This window comes from Hippopotamus amphibius, chromosome 8 (assembly GCF_030028045.1).
Source record: "Hippopotamus amphibius kiboko isolate mHipAmp2 chromosome 8, mHipAmp2.hap2, whole genome shotgun sequence".
NCBI lineage: Eukaryota > Metazoa > Chordata > Mammalia > Artiodactyla > Hippopotamidae > Hippopotamus > Hippopotamus amphibius.
The window spans coordinates 42,816,407-42,838,415 of NC_080193.1; the positions used below are offsets into that span (position 1 = coordinate 42,816,407).

Consider the following 22,009-nt stretch of genomic DNA (forward strand, 5'->3'; position numbering starts at 1 on the left):
AGTATTATATTTAATGCCAATAACTCTAAGGATATGCCTGTTTGAATTAAACCAAGAAACGTAAATTAAGTTTTATTTATTAAAGATTTACCCTATGTGAAATAAAATTCATATTTTCTGGCAAGACAAGAAAGATTTAACCATAAAGATTTTCTCTGCCCTTTGGCCTGCTCTCTGCCCCCTGTTGTGCATTGTGTGTTTGCATTATGCATTCACCCCCCCACCCCCATTGGCAGAAATACCTGCTCAACCATAAAGAACACTTTACTAGCATCAACAAGACAACTCCTTAAAAGATAACATTCCTCCTTGATCTTGTAAGGGGCCACGATGATGTTTAGGTCTGGATTGTGTAAACTATTAATAACATGTCATTTAAAGTACAGCCCTCTGTCTCAAAAAACTTATAAAACTGTGCTTTGGTTTCTAATGGGCAGGACAGTTCACAGAGCTTTCTGAGAGGCTATTCCCAGGTTATAATCCTCAATTTGGCTCCAACAAAACTTTCCATTTCTTTCTTACATTGGCTGATTAATTTTTTTTGTTGACACCTAAATTAAATAGAGCTCTTTACTAATTAACTTCAGTGTTTCCATTAGAAGGTAGAAGAACATCATACATCTATAACGTATACATATACAGACATACATAAACATGCAGACAGAAACAGAGATCTTACAGTTTAAAAAATTTAGCCATGAAATAGGTATGACTGCAAAAGTCAATAGTTTATAAAAGAATAGTTGGATCCAAATTATGTCTCTGGTAGATGCAATAAGTTAAGGTTACTTACTCTGATGACTTAAACTTTTTACTAATGATTGTGGAGAAGACACAAGATTTTTCATTTGCCTAGTTTCCAAGTAAAATTTTCCCATTTTTCATTCTTTCCCTCCAGTAAAAATTACCCCCTTGAAGTTTGCACTTCAAAGGCATGGCCCTCAGTTCCTAGAACAAACCAGATAGACATTTATTTCCTAAATCCAGAATTTTATAATACCTACAAGCTTTTTGAGATGAATAGGGAAGGTTTGGTTAAAAGGATAGGTAGGCTTTGAATTGCTTCCAGAGCTGCATTTCTGTTCTTGTAAAGACTCAGTGTATAAAATGGCTGAATGTCCTTAAGGGGAAAGGGGAGGGAAGAGGGAGCTAGATGATAGGAACTGGCTAGGTGACAGGTAAATGAGAGATCATTATGCTATTCTGTTTTTGAAACTTTCTTTAATAAAAGTTTGAACAATTGCCTTATTAATTTTTGGGGAAAAGATAATACATGCAAATGACACAGAATTCATGTTACAAAAGGGAAAACAGTGAAAAGGTAATCACTTTCTCACCTGGTAGCCTACCTCTCTGAAGGCAACCACTCTTACCAGTTTCTCATGTGTCCTTCCAAAGATGAAACTGCACACCTCAGATGGGACTTGAACCCACAACGTCTGCCTTAGGAAGGGACTTGAACCCACAATCTCCCAGCTGAAACCCCATACCTGGTCTCAGGACTTAATAAAGCTCAGATTCTTTATGTCTCAAGACAGAAGGAATTCAGTGAGAAGCAAAGCAATAAGCAAGAAGTAGACATTAATATAGGATGTCTGTGAAGGATACAAGCGGGAAGGCAAGAGGGCTCTGTCCTGAGAACTAAATGGGAAAGCAGGTTTATTTAGAGAGAAGCACACTCCACAGACAGAGTGTAGGCCATCTCAAAAGGCGAGAGCTGCCCCCCAAAATGGGGTGGTTAGTTTTTATGGGCTGGGTAATTTCATAGACTAACGAGTGGGAGGTTTATTCCATCTATTTCAGGGAAGGGATGGGGATTTCCAGGAATTGGGCCACTGCCCACTTTTTGGCCTTTTACTGTGGGCCTTGGAACTGTCATGGTGCCTGTGGGTGTGTCGTTTAGCTAATGTATTACAATGAGCGTATAATGCGGCTCAAGGTCCACTGGAAGTCAAATCTTCTGCCATCTGGGGCCTGATTGGTTCTAACCAGTTTTTGTCATATGATCGATGGCTATGTCCTTCATTTATTTTTAAATTTTATTTATTTATTTATTGGCCACACCACATGGCTTGCAGGATGGAACCCGTGCCCCCTGTAGTGGAAGCATGGAGTGCTAACCACTGGACTGCCAGGGAATTCCCTGTGTCCTTTTAAAGGTCATGCCCTGCCCCCTTCCCTCCTGTCTCACATATATGAAAATATTATATAAATGTACTTTTTTTCCTACACAAGAAGGATATTATACAAATGTTCCTTATCTTGCTTCTCTTGTGGCAATACGTCTTGGCACTTTTCCTTCTCAGTTCACATAGACTAAAGATGGACATATCCTTAGTCCCAGCTTCTTAGGTTTCTCTTGTATGACTGAGCAATCATTTATTTTATGGGTCCTCCACTGATGGTACTTAGGTTATGTTTAATCTTTTGCTAATACAATTAATGCTGCAATCGCCATCCTCATATGTTCTTTATACATCTAAACACAGTTTCATGTATCACCTCCCACTGGATTAAAGTAGACTCTTTCTAGAGTTCCCTCTGGATAATGCAGAGTTCTCTCTACTTTTGAGAGGCTGAGAAAGCAAGTCGGCTCAACCCAGCAACAACAACAACAAATCAGAAACAGAACAAACTGGACTTCCCTGGTGGTGCAGTGGTTAAGAATCCACCTGCCAATGCACGGGATATGGGTTCGATTCCTGGTCCAGAGAAGATACCACATGCCTCGGAGCAACTAAGCCTAAGCCCCACAACTACTGAGCCTGCGCTCTAGAGCCCTCGAGCCACAACTACTGAGCCCACATACCACAACTACTGAAGCCCGAGCGCCTAAAGCCTGTGCTCCACAACAAGAGAAGCCACTGCAATGAGAAGCCCGCTCACCACAGTGAAGAGTTGCTCCCGTTCACCACAACTAGAGAAAGCTTGCACACAGCAACAAAGACCCAACACAGCCAATAAATAAATAAAAAAAAAAAAAAAAAGAGAACAAACTAAAGTACCTGAATTAAAGACCAAAGAAGAAAATGCATGTAATTTCTTTAAATACACAGTTCTGATGCTTTGAGAAAACAAAAATTTGTGTTAGAATACTGCATACACAACTACAGGCTTGGCCTGCAAAGCATGCTGGGGGAGAAAAAGATCACTGGACCCCAGGTCAGTAGGCCTGGGTCAGAGTCCTGGTTCTGCCACATGGTGAGCTGGTGTTGGGCTCCATTGAAATACCTGTTAGAGAATTTTAGGAGCACTTGGAAAATTCAATCCCCAGCCCAGGGTTTGCCCTTAGCTTTGGGCATATGCAAATGCTACTATTATAGCTTTATCCCATTTGTGTCCTGAATATTTTCTCTCACCAGAAATCTCATGAGTCACATAGTCCTGGATTCAAATAGTGTCTGGAGTTTACATCTTACCTCTGTAATTTACAGACTGCATAATATTGATTTTTCTGAGTTTCAGTTTCTTCTTTGGTAAAATGGAATGTTTTCATGAAATGTTCAAAATAAATTGCAAATCCGACCACATCTCACCTCCACTGATATCATTTTAGTCCAGAGACAGGCAGACTGTGCCTGCAGTCTAGTTGAGAATAGCTTTACATTTTTAATGGGTTAAAAAAAAAAAAGATGAATAATCTGTGGTGGAGAGCATATATAACCCACAACGCCCGAAATATTCTCTGACCCTTTACAGAAAGTGCATTGACCTCTGGTCTCATCCAAGCCATGTTTGCCTGGACTATTGGGGTCAACTCCTAACTATTCTCCCTGCTCCCCCTTTTCATTTGCTTCCCCTCCCACACAATTCCAACCCATTGTCTACACTGCAGCCTGAATGACCTGTTTAAAACAAAAATCAGATCTTACATCTCCCTTACTTGAAACCTCCAAATGGCTTCCCAATCTGCAGAGTATAAAATCCAAACCCCTTGCTCCAAGCTCAGCTCCTGCTAGACTTCCCCTAGTTGTTGAAGCTCCAGCTTGTTTTCTCTGTACTCACACCCCTGTTCCCACCCCCAAGCCTTTCCAATTTGCATCCTCTCTCCTGATCTGGAACTCCTTTTCCCCCCTAGATTTCCCCATCATTGACAGCTCAAATAGCATCTCCCCAAAGAGACCATCCATCCCCAAGCACCATATCTCATCTAGCACATGTTCCCAGGCTAATCTGCTTCTTTGCTTTTCCCGTCTGTGTTTCCCCACTAGAATGTAGGCTCCAGGAGAGCTGGAACCTTCTTGTCTGGCTCTTCTTTTTGAATCCCAATCTATTTGGTGGGTGCTCAATAAAATGTGTTAAACGAATGAATGATCAGATATTGAGAAGGTTGTAAGAGCATTAGTGAGCATTAGAGCATAAGGGCCTGTCCTGGAGTGTTCTTAAAAATTCCCCGAGGGTTATGGTGACATTTCGATAAGATATATAAAACACTTAGCATCTAGCCACAAACACCTGGGCTCAACAGCAGTCTGCTCTAGCTCCTTCTCTATTTCGAATGCAAATAAACCTGGGTGTTACAAGACCTCTGTGTGTAGGTGTGTGTGAGAGAGAGACAGAAGGAGAGAGAGGAGACATTCAGCGGAGGTTACCTCAGGGTCATACCAGTTACTAAAATACTGAAATATTGGGATTTTCCTGGTGGTCCAGTGGTTAAGAATCTGCCTTCCAAGGCAGGGGACATGGGTTTGATCCCTGGTCGGGGAACTAAGATCCCACATTCAGAGGGGCAACTAAGCTCATGAGCCACAACTACTAAGCCTATGGGCCACAACTAGAGAGAAGCCTGTGCACCAAAATGAAAAGATCCTGAGTGCTGTAACAAAGATCCCACGTGCAGTAACTAAGACCCAACACAGCCAAAAAAAATGAATAAGTAAATATTAAAAAAAAAATACTGAAATACTTCCATAAGAAACATTCAACCACCCCCATCTCCTCAGGACCTCACTATGATCTGGCAATTAGAGGGTTACTGCCTGACAACACACAGGCATCTAGGTTGTTAAATATATTTTTTTAAAGTTTTTATTGGAGTATAGTTGATTTACAATGCTGTGTTAGTTTCAGGTGTACAGCAAAGTGAATCAGTTATACATACACATATATCCACTCTTTTTTAGATTCTATTCCCATATAGGCCATTACAGAGTATTGAGTAGAGTTCCCTGTGCTGTACAGTAGATCCTTATTATTACCTGTTTTATATATAGTATGTGTTTTTAATTTTTTTATTAAAAATTTTTTTTACTTAAATATTTTTAAAACCATTCTGCTTATTGAAAATTAGAAACTGGCAGAAGCAAGTTACTGAGCAGGTGAGTTCTGACTAGACACTGAAAAGAATAACAGTTTAACCAAAAGCTGCCTCTGTGCAGTCATATAGGAAGGCAACCTACTATTATTATGAAAACTAGCCCATTTTTACCCACTAAGAACTGGACGTATCGATAGTGATTTTTCCACTTCACAGAGGCATATACAACTGCCAACCTCTTCATCTGATACTGAAATGCAAATAGAGATGTTGAAAGCTGTGAGATGAAGAGCTGTGGTTTTCCCAGCTGTGAGTTTGCAGTAAAAGGGAGGTGTGTGCCAGGCTGGCCCCAGAGGGATGGCACTGGAACCATGATGAAGCTTTTTCAGGAGCCCTGGGTGTAGCTGAGGCCAGTTGCCCCAGTCTACCCAGGGGTAGGCAGGCCTTCGCATCCTGAGTTCTCATGACCACTCAGGGAAGGAGAGGTGGGCAGTTGGCACTTACTGAAGTACACCAACCTGAGTGAGAAGGCAAGTTCGGTTCTCAAATGTTCCTTAAGGAAGTATAAATGTTTACCTCTTTTGTGTCTGTTTACTCAAGCATCTAGTTTTTACTTTAAGTCAAATCAAAAAGATTATTTTTTCTTAGCCGTGCCGTTAGCATGTGGGATCTTAGTGCCCCGACCAGGGATCCAACCCATACTCCCTGCAGTGGAAGTGCAGAGTCTTCACCACTGGACCGCCAGGGAAGTCCCTCAAAAAGGTTTTTAAGTTTTATTGAGATATAATTGGTACAAAACATTGTACTAGTTTATGGTGTATAATATGATTTGATATATGTATATATTGCAAAATGATCACAATAAGTTTAGTTAACATCCATCACCTCACATAGTTACAATTTTTTTCCCAGTGGTGAGAACTTTTAAGATGTACTCTCTTGTCCAACTTTCAACTGTATAATACAGTATCGTTAAGTATAGTCACCATACTGTACATTAGATTCCAGGACATATAAATGGAAGTTTGTACCTTCTGCCCAACTTCATCCACTTCCCCCACCCCCAACCTGTGGCAACCACCTGCTGTTCTATTTCTATGAGTTTGGTTTGTTTAGATTCTACATATAACTGAGATCATGTGGTATCTGTCTTTCTCTGTCTGACTTATTTCACTTAGCATAATGCCCTCAAGGTCCATCCAAATCAAAATATTTTGATTATAAACCATTTAGCTTCTGAAAAAAGCTCAGCTGTTTAATAGGTGAGTATATTGCATGAACAAGGAACCATGACATACTCTGCCTTTTTCCTACTCGAAAAAGAGTGAGAAAAAAAAAAAAAAAGAGTGAGAACCAGCTCTGGATGGAGAGCTTTCTCTGTACTCAAGATATTTGTTTTGTTTTGTTTTTTGAGAAATAAGTCTGTGTTTTCAGCAACATGGCTGGACCTAGCGATTATCACACTAAATGAAGCAAGCCAGACACAGAAAGACAAACATGACATCACTTATATGTGGAATCCAAAAAATGGTACAAACGAGCCCATTCACAAAACAGAAACAGACCCACTGACATAGAAAACAAACCCACGGCCACTAGAAGGGAAAGCGGGGGAGGGGATACATTAGGAGCTTGGGATTAAAACATACACACCGCCGTACATGGAGCAGATCCCCAACAAGGACCCACTGCATAGCATAGAGAACTACACTCAATGTCTTGTAATAACCTGTAATGGAAAAGAATCGCCTCGGGCGAAACTCGCCTGGGAGGGGCTGGGGCTGCAGGGCACCAACTCAGCGGCAGCTGCACGCGTCCAGGCGGTGCACCACCTTGGCAAGAGTGAGGACGGCCAAGATGTTGCCACGCCCACCACAGTCATGCCCAGCTCTTTCATGACTACTTCCTCGCTGAGATCCAGCAGCACGGTCTTCGGGATCCCGTTATCCACAAACATCACAGCGTGACTGACAGCAGGTCCCGGAGGAATGCCTGACAGCTTCCTTAAAGAACTAGATCCACCCGGAAGTGGCCATAGTCACTGCGCCCACTGTCTCCCTGGCCTTCACGCTGCTCCCTGGAGCTAGCTGTATGACCTTGGCAAGTGACTTCACCAGTCAGGGCTCAGTGTCCCCACTGGAAGCCTTTAAGTACTGGTATCCTCCCCCATAGCTGCAGAATTCCCCGCTGGACTCGGTTTCCTCTCTCCACCATTGAAAGCCCATCTCCAGCGCTGACTTTCTGGCCCTCTGCCCCCCTACTCCCTCCTGGCAGCGCCCAAGATATTTAGTATACAAGGTAATTTTGAGAAATGGGATCACTAGGTCAGAGTATTAACACTTTCTGGTACTTGATCAATTTGGCAAGATACTTTTGTTTATATAACCTGCCAGGAAAGTCTCCCCTCATCCGTGAACACCACCCCCACCTGCCTGCCCTCTGCAACGTTTTTATAGATCCCATCTCCATGACCACCTCCAGGGTGGGCCCCAGACACAAAGCAGGTTATTCAAAGCCCTTCCCTGGGATTTCTGAACCTGGGTCCAAAGAGAGCCTGAACCCAACCCCTCTCAGATAGCAGAAGGTCAAGATAATGAAAACCATGAGCAGTTGGAAACCTGTTCTTTGCCACATGGAAGAAGGTAGGCAGGATCAAGAGAACAGAGTTGCTATAAAGAAACAAGCAGAGGGACTTCCCTGGTGGTCCAGTGGCTAAGACTCTGGGCTCTCAGTGCATGGGGCCTGGGTTTGATCCCTGGTCAGGGAACTAGATCTTGCACACATGCCACAACTAAGACCCAGAGCAGCCAAATAAATGAGAGAGAGAGAGAGAGAAACAAACAAACAGGCAGAGACCAAGAGGAGACTTAGGACATTTGAGTGCCTGGTTCCAATTGTTCCTGCTCTTCCTGAGGCTTGGAAGTTCAATTTTTTTTTCAATGAAGCCATTACCCTATTAAGAAGTCCCCCTTTTTGTACTTTTGTTGGGTTTCTATCACTTGCGGTAGATTTGCAGGGACCGCCTCAGGGCTTTCCAGACAACTGACTATGTTCATCTCCCCTGGTCCTTCAACCTGCCACTCTCCAAAATGACTATTTCATACCTTCTCTTCTCTCAAACCTCCCTCTCTGGTAATGACCTGTTCCTTGCAACAGTACTGTCAAGGGTATGAAATACTCCATACAAAGCCTGGAGACACGGGCACTTGCTGACATGAACACACATTGTGAATAAAGCATAGAGGCCCACTAGACACAAGTGAATCTGTATTAAAAGGACCCTGGAGACACCCGTCTGGCAGGACCAAGTCTACCAGCCTGCAGGCCTGCCCTCTGGGTCCGTGTGCTCTGCCTTCCTTCTTATTAAAGCAGATGAACAACCGTGTCTGCTCCTACCCTTCCTTTCAGCTTAGCCACCGGCCCGTTTCCTCTCTTCTTGCCATGAGCTTTGCTCCTGCAGCTCTCCACCCCTCAGAGCAAATCTCAGCCCCTGGGCCCTTCCCAGCAACAGACAAACACGCACAAGTATCTTCCATCTCAGGAGGAGCATCTCTTGACCCCCCCACACCCCACCAGCTCCCTCTCCACTGCTGTTCCCCTTCCTGCAGCCTCCTCACCCTGCTCTATACAGCCACACACTGCCCCCGGGGCCCACTCTCTTTGCCGTTTCTCCCAAGCTCATCCCCACTTCAGGGCCACTTGTATTCTCTCTGCCCTGTAGACCTCACAGGGCTGTGTCTCGCTCACATTTCAGGCCCCCTCAGAAAAGCCTCTGACCAACCAGTGCTTGTCCTGGTCACCCAGTTGTTACCCGTTTCCTTTTCTTCATGCATTCATTGCTACTGGAAACAATCTTGTCCATTTCATCACCTCCCCTTATAGGCTGGGAGCTTCCTGAAAGAAAGCACTCATTGGCCTTGCTAATCCCCGTACCCTTGGAGCCTGGAACGGTGTCTGAGAGCTAATAGGTGTTCAGTGTATGTTTAGCCAAGTAATGAAGGCCACGTGCAATGTAGCTGAGATGGAGTGGAGTATAAGCAGCTAAATCTGCAGGGAGTGTAACAGAGTTTCGGTAGAGGAGAGAAAGGCTACATAGAGTCTGGAAGGACAAGACACCATCTGCCAAGTGGACAAGAGGGGAAGGACATTCTAAACAGAGGGAGCAGCACACACTGCTCAAGACAGGCAACACTGGCTGGTTTCTGGACTCTTGAGAAGTTCCCTGGGGCTGAACTGGAAGGACAGGTGGGATATTAAATTATTTATGTGTTCACATGCCTGCTGTCAGAATAGAATATGCCTGTCACCACCACTACTACCAAAAAAAAAAAAAAATACAATTGAGCTTCCAGGAAAGCAAGGGAAATCTCCAGGGCTAAGAGAAAAATTGGGAACTGAAAGCCAGGGTGATGTTCTAAGTGACACAACAGCAATCTTGGCTGGAGTCAGAGAGGTGGCATCAGGCGTGACTGGTTAGAGGCTTCAGGTTAGCCTCCAGGTGGGCTCTTAGGGCTGGGCCCACAAGATATTAGCACTGAGCCCCCTGCATAAAGCCAGCAACTTGAAGGGCTGTCCCCGCAGTGAAAGGTAGGCTCTGTCCAGAGGCCTAGGAAGACAACGATACTTCATGGCTCCAGGTTAAGAAAAAGAGTCTCCTCTGAGGAATCAAAACCTGAAACTTGTGCCACATGTGGGTTTGAATTCAGATTTACACTACACATTCCATGTTGTAGGAATCCCTGCGCTGGGAAATCACTGGAAGAAATATTCCTAGGCCATTGATACTATAGGCAGACCCCCAGGAAGTACAGACTCCTCTGTTAGAAACACCCCTCAAACGCAGGCTCATTTCCACAGTAAAAGCAATCCCCATTAAGATTAAAATATTTACAAAACAAATGGAGAACAAGAACTTAAGATAACCAGTCTGAAAGAGAATATAAATTAAATATGTCTTAAGTTATGAAAGAATACAAACCATGATGAAAGAACAAGGCACTGTGGAAAAAAAGAACAGGCTGATCTGGAAAACACCAAGCTGAAAATCATGAAACAGAAAACTATAGTCACTGAAATAAGAACTCAGTGCACAGGGCTGGGGAGGGTGGGAATAGGGGAGGCGGAGGGGAAGTGACTGTTAATGGTACAAGTTTCTTTTTGAAATGATGGAATGTTCTACACCTAACTGTTGTGATGGCGTCACAGTCCGTGAATATACTAAAGACCATTAATTTGTAAAGCCTAAATGAGTGAACTTTAATAGTAGCAAATTATACTTCAATAAAGCTGTTAAAAAAAACCTCAGTGGGGAATTCCCTGGTGGTTCAGTGCCCCAGGTCCAATCCCTGGTTGGGAAACCAAGATCCCAAAAGCGGGTGGCACACACACACACACACAAAAGTCAGGAGGAAGAGGAGGGAGCATTGAAAAGCAGCTACAGTTAAAGTGGCAATGACTAAAAACTACCCCAGATCATAAAGGACATGATCCACAGACAGAAGCAGCGCAATTCCCAGAGAGAGTAAATAAAACTGAATCCATTCTTAGACACCTTGTAGTGAAATTGTAAACCACAAAAAACAAGGAAATCGTAAAAGCAATTAGAAACATCAGATTATTTACAAAGGAACATTAAGACTGTCAGAAATCTTTCCAACAAATAGCATCCTCAAAGTACTCTAGAAAGTTGGTATCTATGTAGAAGGTGGAATTCTACAATTACTGCTCAAAATCAGGGTGAAGGACATATCTGGCCAAAGAAAGGCTGAGGATGTTTACTCTCATACTCTTATTCCAAGAACTACCAAAGGAGCAGCTTTGTGAAAAAGTAGCCAGGAGGAAGGAGGGATGCAGAGATGCAACAATGAACAAATAAGTTGGTAAAAATGTTGATAAATCTCTGCATTGACTGTAGAACATTGTGTGTGTGTGTGTGTGTGTGTGTGTGTGTGTGTGTGTGTGTTGGGGGTAATTAAAATCAGAGTCAAACTACAGTCCTGGACAAAAAAAGCATAGAGAGGTGGGAGTGGGGGCTCGGGGATGATTTTTGTGGTCCTTGTATTACTCAGGAAGGTATGTTTACTTTAAAGAGGAAGTATGTTTTCTTTTTATTTGTCCCACTGAGGCTGCACACTCTGAGAGCTGGCATTCTTTCTTGTCTCTGTATCCTCAAGTGTACAGAGCAGCATGTGACACAAAGAAGTTGCTCACTACATGTACATAGGGGGTATTCTGTATATTTTTAATGAGAAAAATATCACCTCATTTTAAATACCTCTGAAAACTAATTAGGGTGAACATTTCCCCATTAATTTGGTAACTGGATGTAACTTGTGTCTATATCCTTTGTCCTTTTTTAAATTGGGGCCCTAACATTTTAAAATTTATTTTTAAAAGCTCTTTATAAACATCTTCACCCTTTGTCTTCTCTGCTATAAACTCTCTCAATTGCCTTTTTAGTGATTTTACACAATTTAAAATTTTTATGTAATCAAGTCATCTTTTTTATTTCTTCTATCAAGTTTAGAAAGTACTGCTTTTCAAATACCTTCTAATTTCAATTACCTTTGAACATGGAGAGCCATTAAGTTCCCTGTTAACGAGAATGTATTTAGGACACATGGGGCCATGGGCTGGTGTTGATACAGCTCAGGAGACAGAGGTTGGTCCAAATTTAAAAGGACACCAGTCTGTGAATCCAGGAGTATCCTGTGCCTGGACCATAACTATTAGTAGAATTACAAAATATAAATACTGAAAGCCTTAAAAGGTAATGAGAATACGGGGATATGTGTATAAAAACAGATGATTGAACTTGGTGTACCCCCAAAAAATAATAAATAAATAAAATTTAAAAAAAAAAAAGGTAATGAATCTTGGAGTTCTGTTTTTTAAATTCTACATACAAGTTATCAGCCTACTGAAAAGCAGAATTAGGAAAGAGGTCCTCACAAGATTATGTTTTCATCTTTTCACTATTCCCATATGTTTCCTCAGAAGAGCCTTTGTAAGTTTGTCCATGAGCATTAGTGGTAAAGAGGAAGATTTTTAAAAACAATTTGTATAATACACAAAAATTGGACTCGATGCATAGAAAGTGATATACATCTTTAGACTTCAGAACTCGAGGGACCCAATTTGGATTACTGGTCCCCCACGATTACTGCTGCTGCTGCAAGCACTAGCAATCTTGTTGAAATGCTCTTAATGGTTTGCAGGACATTTGTGTTGGGAGCTAAGAGATGTGTTGTACAATACAGTAGGCACTAGCTACAGGTGACTATTTTTTAAATTTAAACCTTCAATACAATCTAAAGTTCAGTTTCTCAACTGAAACTAGCCCCAAGTGCTCAAGAGCTACCTGTGGCAGCCAGCCACCACACTAGACAGTGCAGATACAGAATATTCCTGTCTTGCAGCAAGTTCTGTTGGACAGCTTTGCCAAAATTCCCAGGTGTCAGGAGTTCCCCGGTGGCGCAGTGGTTAAGAATCTGCCTGTCAGTGCAAGGGACATGGGTTCCAGCCTTGGTCTGGGAAGATCTCACAAGCTGTGGAGCAACTGAGCCCGTGTGCCAGAACTACTGAAGCCTGCAAGCTGAACTTAGTAGCCCATGAGTACCTAGAGCTTGTGCTCTGCAATAAGAGAAGCCACCACAAAAAGAAGTCCATGTACTGCAATGGAGAGTAGCCCCCACTCCCTACAACTAGAGAATGCCCAGTGCAGCAACAAAGATCCAACGCAGCCAGGAAAAAAGAAACTGAATTAAAAAAATAATAAATAAAATGCATGCTTAAGTTTTCAATGAAGTGTCATGCTGTCTGCTTTCAAATGCTTCCTAGAAAAATACAATAAAGCAACTATGACAAACATTATATGTTAAATGTAGGTGATAAACAGGTATGATCAATGCACTAGTCTTTCAGCTTTTCTGTGCTTAAAATTTTTCATAATAAAAAAAAGTCACACCTCTGGCATATCCTATGGGCTTCAGTGGTTTGTTTCTGTTTTTGTTTTGGTTCATTTCTTTTTATTGCTAAATAGTATTCCACTGTATGACTATATGGATGTGAAAACTGCTTCAAGTTTTTGGCTATTATAAATAATGCTGCAATGATTATTCACACACAAGTCTTTGTGTAGGCTTCAGTGGTTTCAGAAATAAGCTTAAAACAATAATTTTTAATAAGAATGGTTTATGCTCAAACCACATCCAGTAATGCCGTTTCTCAAGACTCAAGTTTAATACACTTTTATAAAACCAAAATGGCGCCAACTTTCAGAGAAGCTTTTCTGGTTAATTTAGCTGTCTGGTGAAGTGAGGCTCTGACAACATGACATCTTTGTTTTGAATTCTGCTTTTGCAAACAGTGCAGTGAGTCTAACAACGTTTCAGAGGTGATTAAAGGTTTTGCAGGGTCTCCTGTTCACTGGACAGGGAGCTGCTGTCCAGGACTATAGAGAACCATGACCAGAAGGCACAGACCAGGCACTGAATCTATAACACAGCATGAGGTTGCTTTTACACGTAACCCTCCCGTATGAATTGTTGTGGTTGTTTTAATCTGCTTCAAGTTGCCTTACTACTCACCATTTATCAGTGCCTTACTATACATGAGGCACTCTACACAGCTTAATACTCCCAGGTGGCTCACAGGAAGGCACACTGTGGAGATGGCAGTACTGCCCCACTCCTGCTGCACAGCACACACGCCTGGATTACAGCTCACGTCTGCCATCCAGGTCTGTTCTTTTTGTTCCATTGCTTGGTGCCAACCATGTAACTGCCTCTCTTAAAAAATAATTCTGCAGATTTTAGGAGTAAGCAGTTGGGTTTGTTTTCATAGTCTGATGCCAGTACCAGTGGGTATGCTACCAAATCCTTGCACTAATTTCTTTTTTGGCTGTGCCACACGACTTGTGGGATCTTAGTTCCTTGACCAGGAATTGAACCCAAGCCCTCAGCAGTGAAGGTGTGGAGTCCTAACTACTGGGCGGTCAGGGAAGTCCCCCTTGCACTAATTTCTACGAAGCAAGTTGATGAATACCAGCTAACATTTACTGGCATATAGTGTATGTCAGACACCAATAGACTCTTTTTAATAATTTTCTCATTCAATCTTCAATATCTAGGGAACAGAAATTAGTATTCACATTTTACAATTGAGAACACTGATAAGTCTCAAAGAAGTGAAGTTGCCCAAGGATGAAAAGATTATCCCCTCAAATATTTCTTTAATTGAGGTATAAATGACATTTCCTTCAAATGATTAAGAATATTCGTAATTTAGAAACCATGTCATTTCAGAAATTGAAAGAATTTATCAAAAAAAGAAATTTTTTGCCTCAGTCAACAGACATAAAACAACTTTGACTTTTAAAGCCAACTCTGTCCTTTCCCCGTGCTTTTCCTTGGATCATGAATTCACCTGGCGCCAACAAGTGCCTCAAAGAAAAATCCCCTAGACTGTGAAGAAAACAGGCATATTTCCCTCTAGAAAATTCAGAGCCACAATGTTTAGTAATTAAAGTCTTTTCCCCACAACTAGCCTCAGATGGAGTGACTGCAGCGGCTCAGGAAGTGGCAGCCTCCGTCCTTCCAAATCACCCCCATCACAGAACACCGGCTGCTAAGCAGGAGGCCGAAGTTTGAACCCGATGCCCCATGTGAGGACACTACGAAGTGCTCACTCCTTCACATCTGGCGCAGGAAGGAAAAACCTGAATTTGGGAGTGACTAAGTGCTTTAAGACTGCTTACTCCAAATCTATGTTCTACAGCAATCCAAGAAAAAAGGCACAGTACTTGTCCATCTCAAGGCTACGTGCCCCACAACACTCAGCAGTTATGCTCAGGGGTAAATGCTTTTCTTGGTAGCCTCTTCCCTGTCTCCTGGGTTAAGCAAAATGATGCCAACGTTCTAGTGTCCTCTCTTTAAGAATTTCAAACAATGATACAAGTCTGGTTTAATTCCTCCTTTTGCATTTAGGTAAGACTGTTTCCCATACCAGTTTTACATGTTTTAGTATAGCTTCAAAAGTTATAAACACACTGAAATTAAAACATAAAATATTAAGAATCAAAAATAACACAAGGGCCAAAGGCCATGATATGAGGCAGTCAGCAGGGTGGCTTATATGCATATCACCCACCTCACCCTTCCCAGAGGCAAGCTCAGGCAGCCACAGGCAGCCACTGCAAGGCCTCTCCAAGGTTATGTTGGTCATCATGGTCCAACAGTCAGCTTGAAACAGCAACCTAAACCAAGACCAAGTGCTGGGTTGTTCTACCCAAAGGAAGTCCAAGTGTCTTCTGCAACAGAATTTCTGTGCAAGTCAGCCCCGGATCCTGGACAGTGATGCTGTGCTGGGGATGTGATGTGGCTCCCCCGGCAGCAGCGGTATCTGGAGATTAATACTGAAAGCTGCGCTTGGTCTGTATGTCATCAAGAATCTGCTGTAGCTCCTCATCTTCAAACCGCCCCTCCAGGCTACAAGAAGAAAACCAAAAGAAGTGAGTGTTGTAGCACATAACAGTGTTCCCCACTCTATTCTTTCATGAGTGCTAATCTTTGAGCACCACTGGCCCTCCTCTCCACTTACCCCTAAACACTGACACCTTTACATTTCAACTCTATTTCTTTCCTTTAAAAGACATTATGAAGTATTTCAAATATACAGTAGGTATAGAGGGACGTTCCTGGTTGGCCCAGTGGGTAAGACTCCAAGCTCCCAATACAGGTGGCCCCGGTTCTATCCCTGGTTGGGGAACTAGATCCTATATGCATGCCACAACTAAGAAGTCTGAATGCTGCAACTAACACCTGAGCAACCTAAATAAATGAATAAATATTTTTTAAAAAGGTACAGAAGATAAGCTAATTTTAAAAGTTATCCCTATTTGATTCTTTTATTTATTTATTTATTTATTTATTTATTTATTTATTTATTTATTTTGCTGCACTGCATGCCTCAGTTCCCTGACCAGGGATCGAACCCAGGCCCCCTGAAGTGGAAGCATGGAGTCCTAACCACTGGACCAAGAGGGAATTCCCTCCCTACTTGATTCTTTGATAACTATGACAGACACAAATCGATGGCTCTGTGCGTGCTCCCCTATTCCAACACCTTCTCTTCCTTCCCCAGAAGTAACTGTTATCTTACATTTGGTATTCATCATCCCCACATGTATTTCTACACTCACTACAGTATGCACAAATGTATCTATAAGCAATGTGCAGCACTGTTTTTAAACTATAAGAAATAGCATTGCACCATATGTATCCTTCTGCAATTTTTTCACTCAGAATTCATTTTGGCATTTGTTGACATTATTCCACATTGTTCTGGTTCATTAATTGTTTCACTGCTATATAATAAACAGTTATGATCATACAGTGATTTACTTATCCAGTCTTGTTGACTGAAGATTGCTGTCAAGTTTCTATCATTAACAATGCAGCAATAAACATCAGAATACATGTCTCCTTTGAAACGATGTATGAATTGCTTTCAGGACATGTACCCAGGAATGAATCCTAGGGTCATGGGGTATGTTCATCTTCAGCTTTACTGGATGTAGCCAAACTGCTCTCCAAAGTGACTGTACTAATTTGCGCTCCTATCATCAGGGTACCAGAGTTTCAGCTGTTTCACATTTTTGCCAACAACTGATATGCTATAAAACCATCAATCTCATTACGAAGGCACTCATTCGGTGTTGGTGATATCTATCTAGATTTTAAATGCACACAGCTTTCAGACATAGTAATTCTACTTGTAAGAATTTATCCAATACACATAGATCTTTTCACAACCAGTCCTAACCTTGGGATCAGAGCCTTGGATTCCTCAGCAGTCTCTGGACAAAGGTTGGCCAAACAGGCCAACTCAAACTTATGAAGCTTCTTCTGGAGCAGCAAGCTGATCATAGGGAAGAAAATCAAGACAAATAAACAAAATCAAAGAATGATGAATAGGAAAAAGGGCATCAAATGTAGTTAGCAAGGAGGAGAAAAATGTAAAGCACTTGCAATTTTTCCATTATGGTTAGGTTTGCTGTAGAATCCCACTTTCAAATCACATCCTGTTCCTCTTCCTGGAGAAGAGACAGGAAAGCAAGGTGAGCACCCCAAGGCAGAGAATGCCTGCCATGATAACGTCTGAGAAACCGCTCTCTACCTCAAGGACGATACAACCTTTCCACCAAGAATTCATTCTGCTGCTCTCTGCTCTTCCCCTTACTGTTCTCTGCTTCCCTTGTTATTAATTTTATGTCAAACACATGATGTTAGATGTCCCCGATCTATCAGGCATTTTGACTTGGAGGAAATACCCTCTTAAATGTATCTAAAAAAAAATAAATACAGGCATATCTTACTTTGTACAAATCTATGTATAAACTGCATCTTATTTTAAATACATTTCTAGTTCAAACTATAAAAATGATCATCAATACAAATCATATCCTGATTCTCACATATCCACTTCTTAAAACAGAGGTCGTCCATGGTAATTCTGGTTTCAGAGAGGACCTTAATTATCTCTTCAGAAACAAACATTTACTGTCCTTATCACTCGATTACAAGCCTATTAATTACTGTACAAAATTGAGAAAATAAAGACAGAAGAATTGAAAGTCACCCATATCACTACCTAAATAAAATCAACGTTACCATCTTAGTATGCCATGCCAGACGTCTTTCTATGTTTTAAAATATAAACTCATTCATTCTGTTTTGTAAATTTTTGTCACCTAATAAAGCTACTTTCATTTGGTAAAGAAAAACGTTAACAGTCACAAAACAAACTACAGGTGTTCAAGATGGTAAAACAATGAATGCACCGTCATCCAAAATCCTACTTACAAAGTTCTGAGCATATTTGGGTACATATATCAATTCCCTTGAAGATTTAGAATGGCACTAAATGTATGCATTAACTTGAGGAGAAATGACATTTTTATAGTATTAAGACCTTTTATTCGTGAATGTGTAAGTCCACTTTCATTTATTCAAGTCATCTTTTGGTCCAACAGTTTGCAGTTTTGTATGGAATCTTTTCCCCATGCATACACCCACACTTTTCAGAATAGGCTATACTTTACGTACAGTTTTATCACTTCATTTTCTGCACAACTAAATTATGTGAACATCCTTCAATTTCATTTTCTATCATAATTTTTAATGACAATATAGTAGTCCAGCAAATGGATTCACCACAATTTACTGTTGAATATTTAGGTTGTTTTTTAGACTTTGACTATTATAAATAGCTCTCTGAAGAATATTTGCATATATACATCTTCCTGTCTACCTGCTTTTCCTTAGGACAGTACTTTTCAAACATTTTCACCAGAGTAGAGCAAACAAGTACCCCCAGGTGACCTGGGGGCATAGGTGGAAATGACTTTCTGCAACTGCAAGGTTTTAAGTCTCATGATTTAATTCAAGAATTCAAATACATTTTTTGTTCTACTTCACAATATACTGGTATCTGTGCTTTAATGTAGAAATGTTTTAAATCAGTTAGCATCAAGTAAAACTGGTACTTCAGGAAAGAGATGACACCCAGTTTATAAAAATGGACTTATCTAGTGGCTTGCTTTATATCAGAACTTCAAATGACTAATTCACATGACATAATATTCATTTTCAGGGAATTCAAAGAAATGCTAAAATAGCTCATGTTTTCCTGGGGCCTCCTACATGCCCCAGCACCTCACTGTTTCCCAGAGCACATCTCACGAATTTGAGAAGCAATGATTTAGGGAAAAAATGCTAAAAGCTGGTCACCTTTTGAAAGGTAAAGCAAAGATCCAGAAAGAATGCTCATGATTTATATTTATTAACATAGCAAGATCCCTAGGACCTATCAGATGAATAATAAGTAAATAAGCCCACTTTATTTAAAAAAATGCATAAAACAATGCTGTGTGTTTATGGTGTACATGTATGTATGCAAATGCATGGAACGAGCTCTGGAGGGCTAACAACAAACTTCTGACAGTAGTCACTCTGCAGGGAGGTAAGTGGAATTTGGGATACAGCAAAAAGTAGCTAAGGAGGATTTTGGCCTCATAATTTATTTTAAAATTTTGACACTTTTACTGTACAGATGATTCTCATGGGGTGGTAGGGAGGAGGAGGGATGGCGACAGCATTCTACATGCAGATGTCTAAAAGTCTGGATTATAAAAACTTTCAGCACTCACCTACGGACACTGGCAATGGTCTCTCTGTTTTTGAAACGACTGAAACGGGCTGTGTAGTTTAAAGTTTTCATGAAGACCTCAGAAAGTTCCTGTTCATCCTCTGCACTCTCATTCTGTTGCTTTCGATGCTCCAGAAGCATATGAACTTCTGAATTTAGAAGTGTCTCAGCTGTTTCAAACTCTGTGAGAAGCATAAGTGTCAACTGAAAATATTCCTTCAAAAGTCAGCTTCCAAATGTTCATATTGCCTAGAGACTATTAGCAAGTCTCTGACCCTGCAGTAATCCAGAGGCCTCTTACCCCACAACTGTACAGTGTTTTGTTCTTTTTTTGTTTGTTTTGTTTTTGCTGTGCCGCGAGGCTGTGCAATCTTAATTCCCCGACCAGGGATTGAACCTGGGGCCCCGGAAGTGAGAGTGCTGAGTCCTAACCACTAGACCACCAGGGAATTTCCAACTGTACAGTGTTTAAAAAACAAAAACACAAACAAAAACCTAAACATAAAGTACCTAGACAAAACCCAAGTATGAAAAAAGTTTTATCATGAAATTAAAAAAACCATCTCCCTCTTAGTTATTACACCATAAAAAAGAAAACAAACATATTTCCATTATGCCCAAAACTTCCATGAAGCTATCCTATGAAAGTATTCCACCTTGAGTTGACAAAATACAATACTGGAAGCAACCCATATTTCTATCAATAGATATCAACAGTATTATGGTACAACCATTAAGTACCATCTAGCCCTTTAAAAGAATAGAGCAGTTCTACACAATATATCATCAAAATTTTAAAAAGCTGTATGATTTCTATAATCCTATATTTGCAAAGAATAAAGTGTACAAGTATATATTTATAAATGAGCACAGTTTGGAAGGATAAGCACTAAACTATTTACAGTTGTTTCCTCTGGGTGAAAAGGTGTGCAATTTCACGTTTTACTGAGAACATAGTAATTTTTCTTTAAAGGAGGGTACTGTTAAGGTTTCCCCACTTACTTTCTGTTTTTCAGTACCTGTAAGATACCATATTTTAAAATCTGAAACTTTCTACTTATTTTGGGTTTCTAAATTACAAATTAAGTACATCACACTGCACAGAGGAAGGTCCCTGATGGCAAAATGTGCTCTACCCGCTGCCATCTGACGAAGATTCTCTCCCTGACCAAACACAAACACTTGAAGAAAACACTAACGTGATTTCTAACAGGTCAAGGCCGCATCCCTGGGATGATTAGCTCCTTTACAGTGACTGCTTATGAAAACTGAAGGCTGCCAAGATAATCTACCGTTTGTTCCAGCTGATAGCTGAAGATAGGGACCCCGTCTCCCTGCCCAGAGCGAGGCGTGTGGGCGGGTAGGAGCCTAACTTCCATAGCCGCCAGTTAACAAATCCAAACGGGTTTCAAATGGACCAACCCCCCGCTTCCAGCTTTTCGTAATTTTTCACTTCCCTGACCCTACTGAGTCCCCGCTCACCCCCCTCCCTATTCCTTCATTCTCCCTTTAAAACGCCCAGTCACCTATGTACAAATCGAAGTGTAGGTGAATCCACGCTTGACTCTTTTCCCTACTGCAATAATATATTACTGATTAAAATCCGTCCTTACCCCGTTAGTGCCGTCTTTATCTTTGACACATCCCTCCAGCACTTCGCAGCTTATCGGATAAAACAAACTACTCAAACAGGAGCAAGAGGTGTGGAATGGCGGTGTGGAGCTGGGCGCCAACGGCTCCAGGGCTGCAGGCGTGGACTCCAGTAGGCCCGCTCCCGCGGCACCGTGCCCTGCCAGCCCGCATCCCCCTCCTCCCTGCCCTTCGCCACTCCTGCCCAGGACTGCAGCGACCACGCAAGACAACGGGGGCAGTCGGGCAGTCCCAGGCCGCACCTTTGGGGAAGATGAGTTGTGAGGCGTCCTCCTCTACGTCGCCAGCCCGCGGATCGCTGCCACCTGCCGCCATCTTCTTGCCGCGCCCCGCAGCCCACACCGCCGGAAGCGGAAGCGCGGAGCCACGGGCCGAGGAAGGGGCGGGGTCTTGGAGACGAGGCCGGTCTCCACAGGGGTGGGCGGGGGCCCCGGCGGGGTGGGCGGGGCCTCGGCGGGGTGGGCGGGGCCCAGGGACTTCAAGCGGCCTTAGGCGGCGCTTAAGGCAGAGGAGACGCACCAGAGGTGTGGGGTTTCGGGGGATCCTCTCCAGTACGCCCTTCGCCGCGCCTCGTGAGGACTGGTCACTTGGCCTTTCATAGCCTCCTCTAACTCACCTGTGAAGCGTGGATGAGGCTACCTGCTTCCCAGCGCGCAGGGAAGGATTAGATGAGCTGCAGGAATGCGCTGACCGACCCAAGGAACTCTCGTTGACGGGAAGCTGGGTAGGTGACTCCGAAAACATACGGTGTAATTTCTTCCAATGCCTTAAGCATTTAAAATGTTTGATCTGTAGTGGATTTTTCCCAATACTTCTGAACATGTGGATAGTGATATTGGGAGGCCTGTTGAACATTTGGATGATACTTAGAAAAGTAAGCAAATGAAAAATGAT

The 22,009-nt window shown here is 42.1% G+C and overlaps 1 protein-coding gene across 1 annotated transcript; it reads right to left on the reverse strand.

The window, feature by feature from the left end:
• Positions 1-15,203: 15,203 nt before the first annotated feature.
• On the reverse strand, positions 15,204-21,456 carry POLR2D (RNA polymerase II subunit D). The gene is made up of 4 exons (XM_057746621.1): positions 21,358-21,456; positions 19,467-19,647; positions 17,081-17,176; positions 15,204-15,744 (listed from the first exon to the last, which is right to left on the reverse strand). The coding sequence occupies exons 1-4, from the start codon at positions 21,428-21,430 to the stop codon at positions 15,666-15,668; spliced, it is 429 nt and encodes a 142-aa protein (XP_057602604.1). The 5' UTR covers positions 21,431-21,456; the 3' UTR covers positions 15,204-15,665.
• Between the last annotated feature and the right edge of the window lie 553 nt (positions 21,457-22,009).

Coding starts and splice junctions, on each gene's coding strand:
- POLR2D (XM_057746621.1), bottom strand. CDS start 21,430: ATGGCGGCAGGTGGCAGCGATCCGCGGGCTGGCGACGTAGAGGAGGAC. Junction 17,177..19,466: donor ACCATTGCCAGTGTCCGTAG/GTGAGTGCTGAA, acceptor CCCTATGATCAG/CTTGCTGCTCCAGAAGAAGC. Junction 15,745..17,080: donor TCCAAGGCTCTGATCCCAAG/GTTAGGACTGGT, acceptor TTCTTCTTGTAG/CCTGGAGGGGCGGTTTGAAG.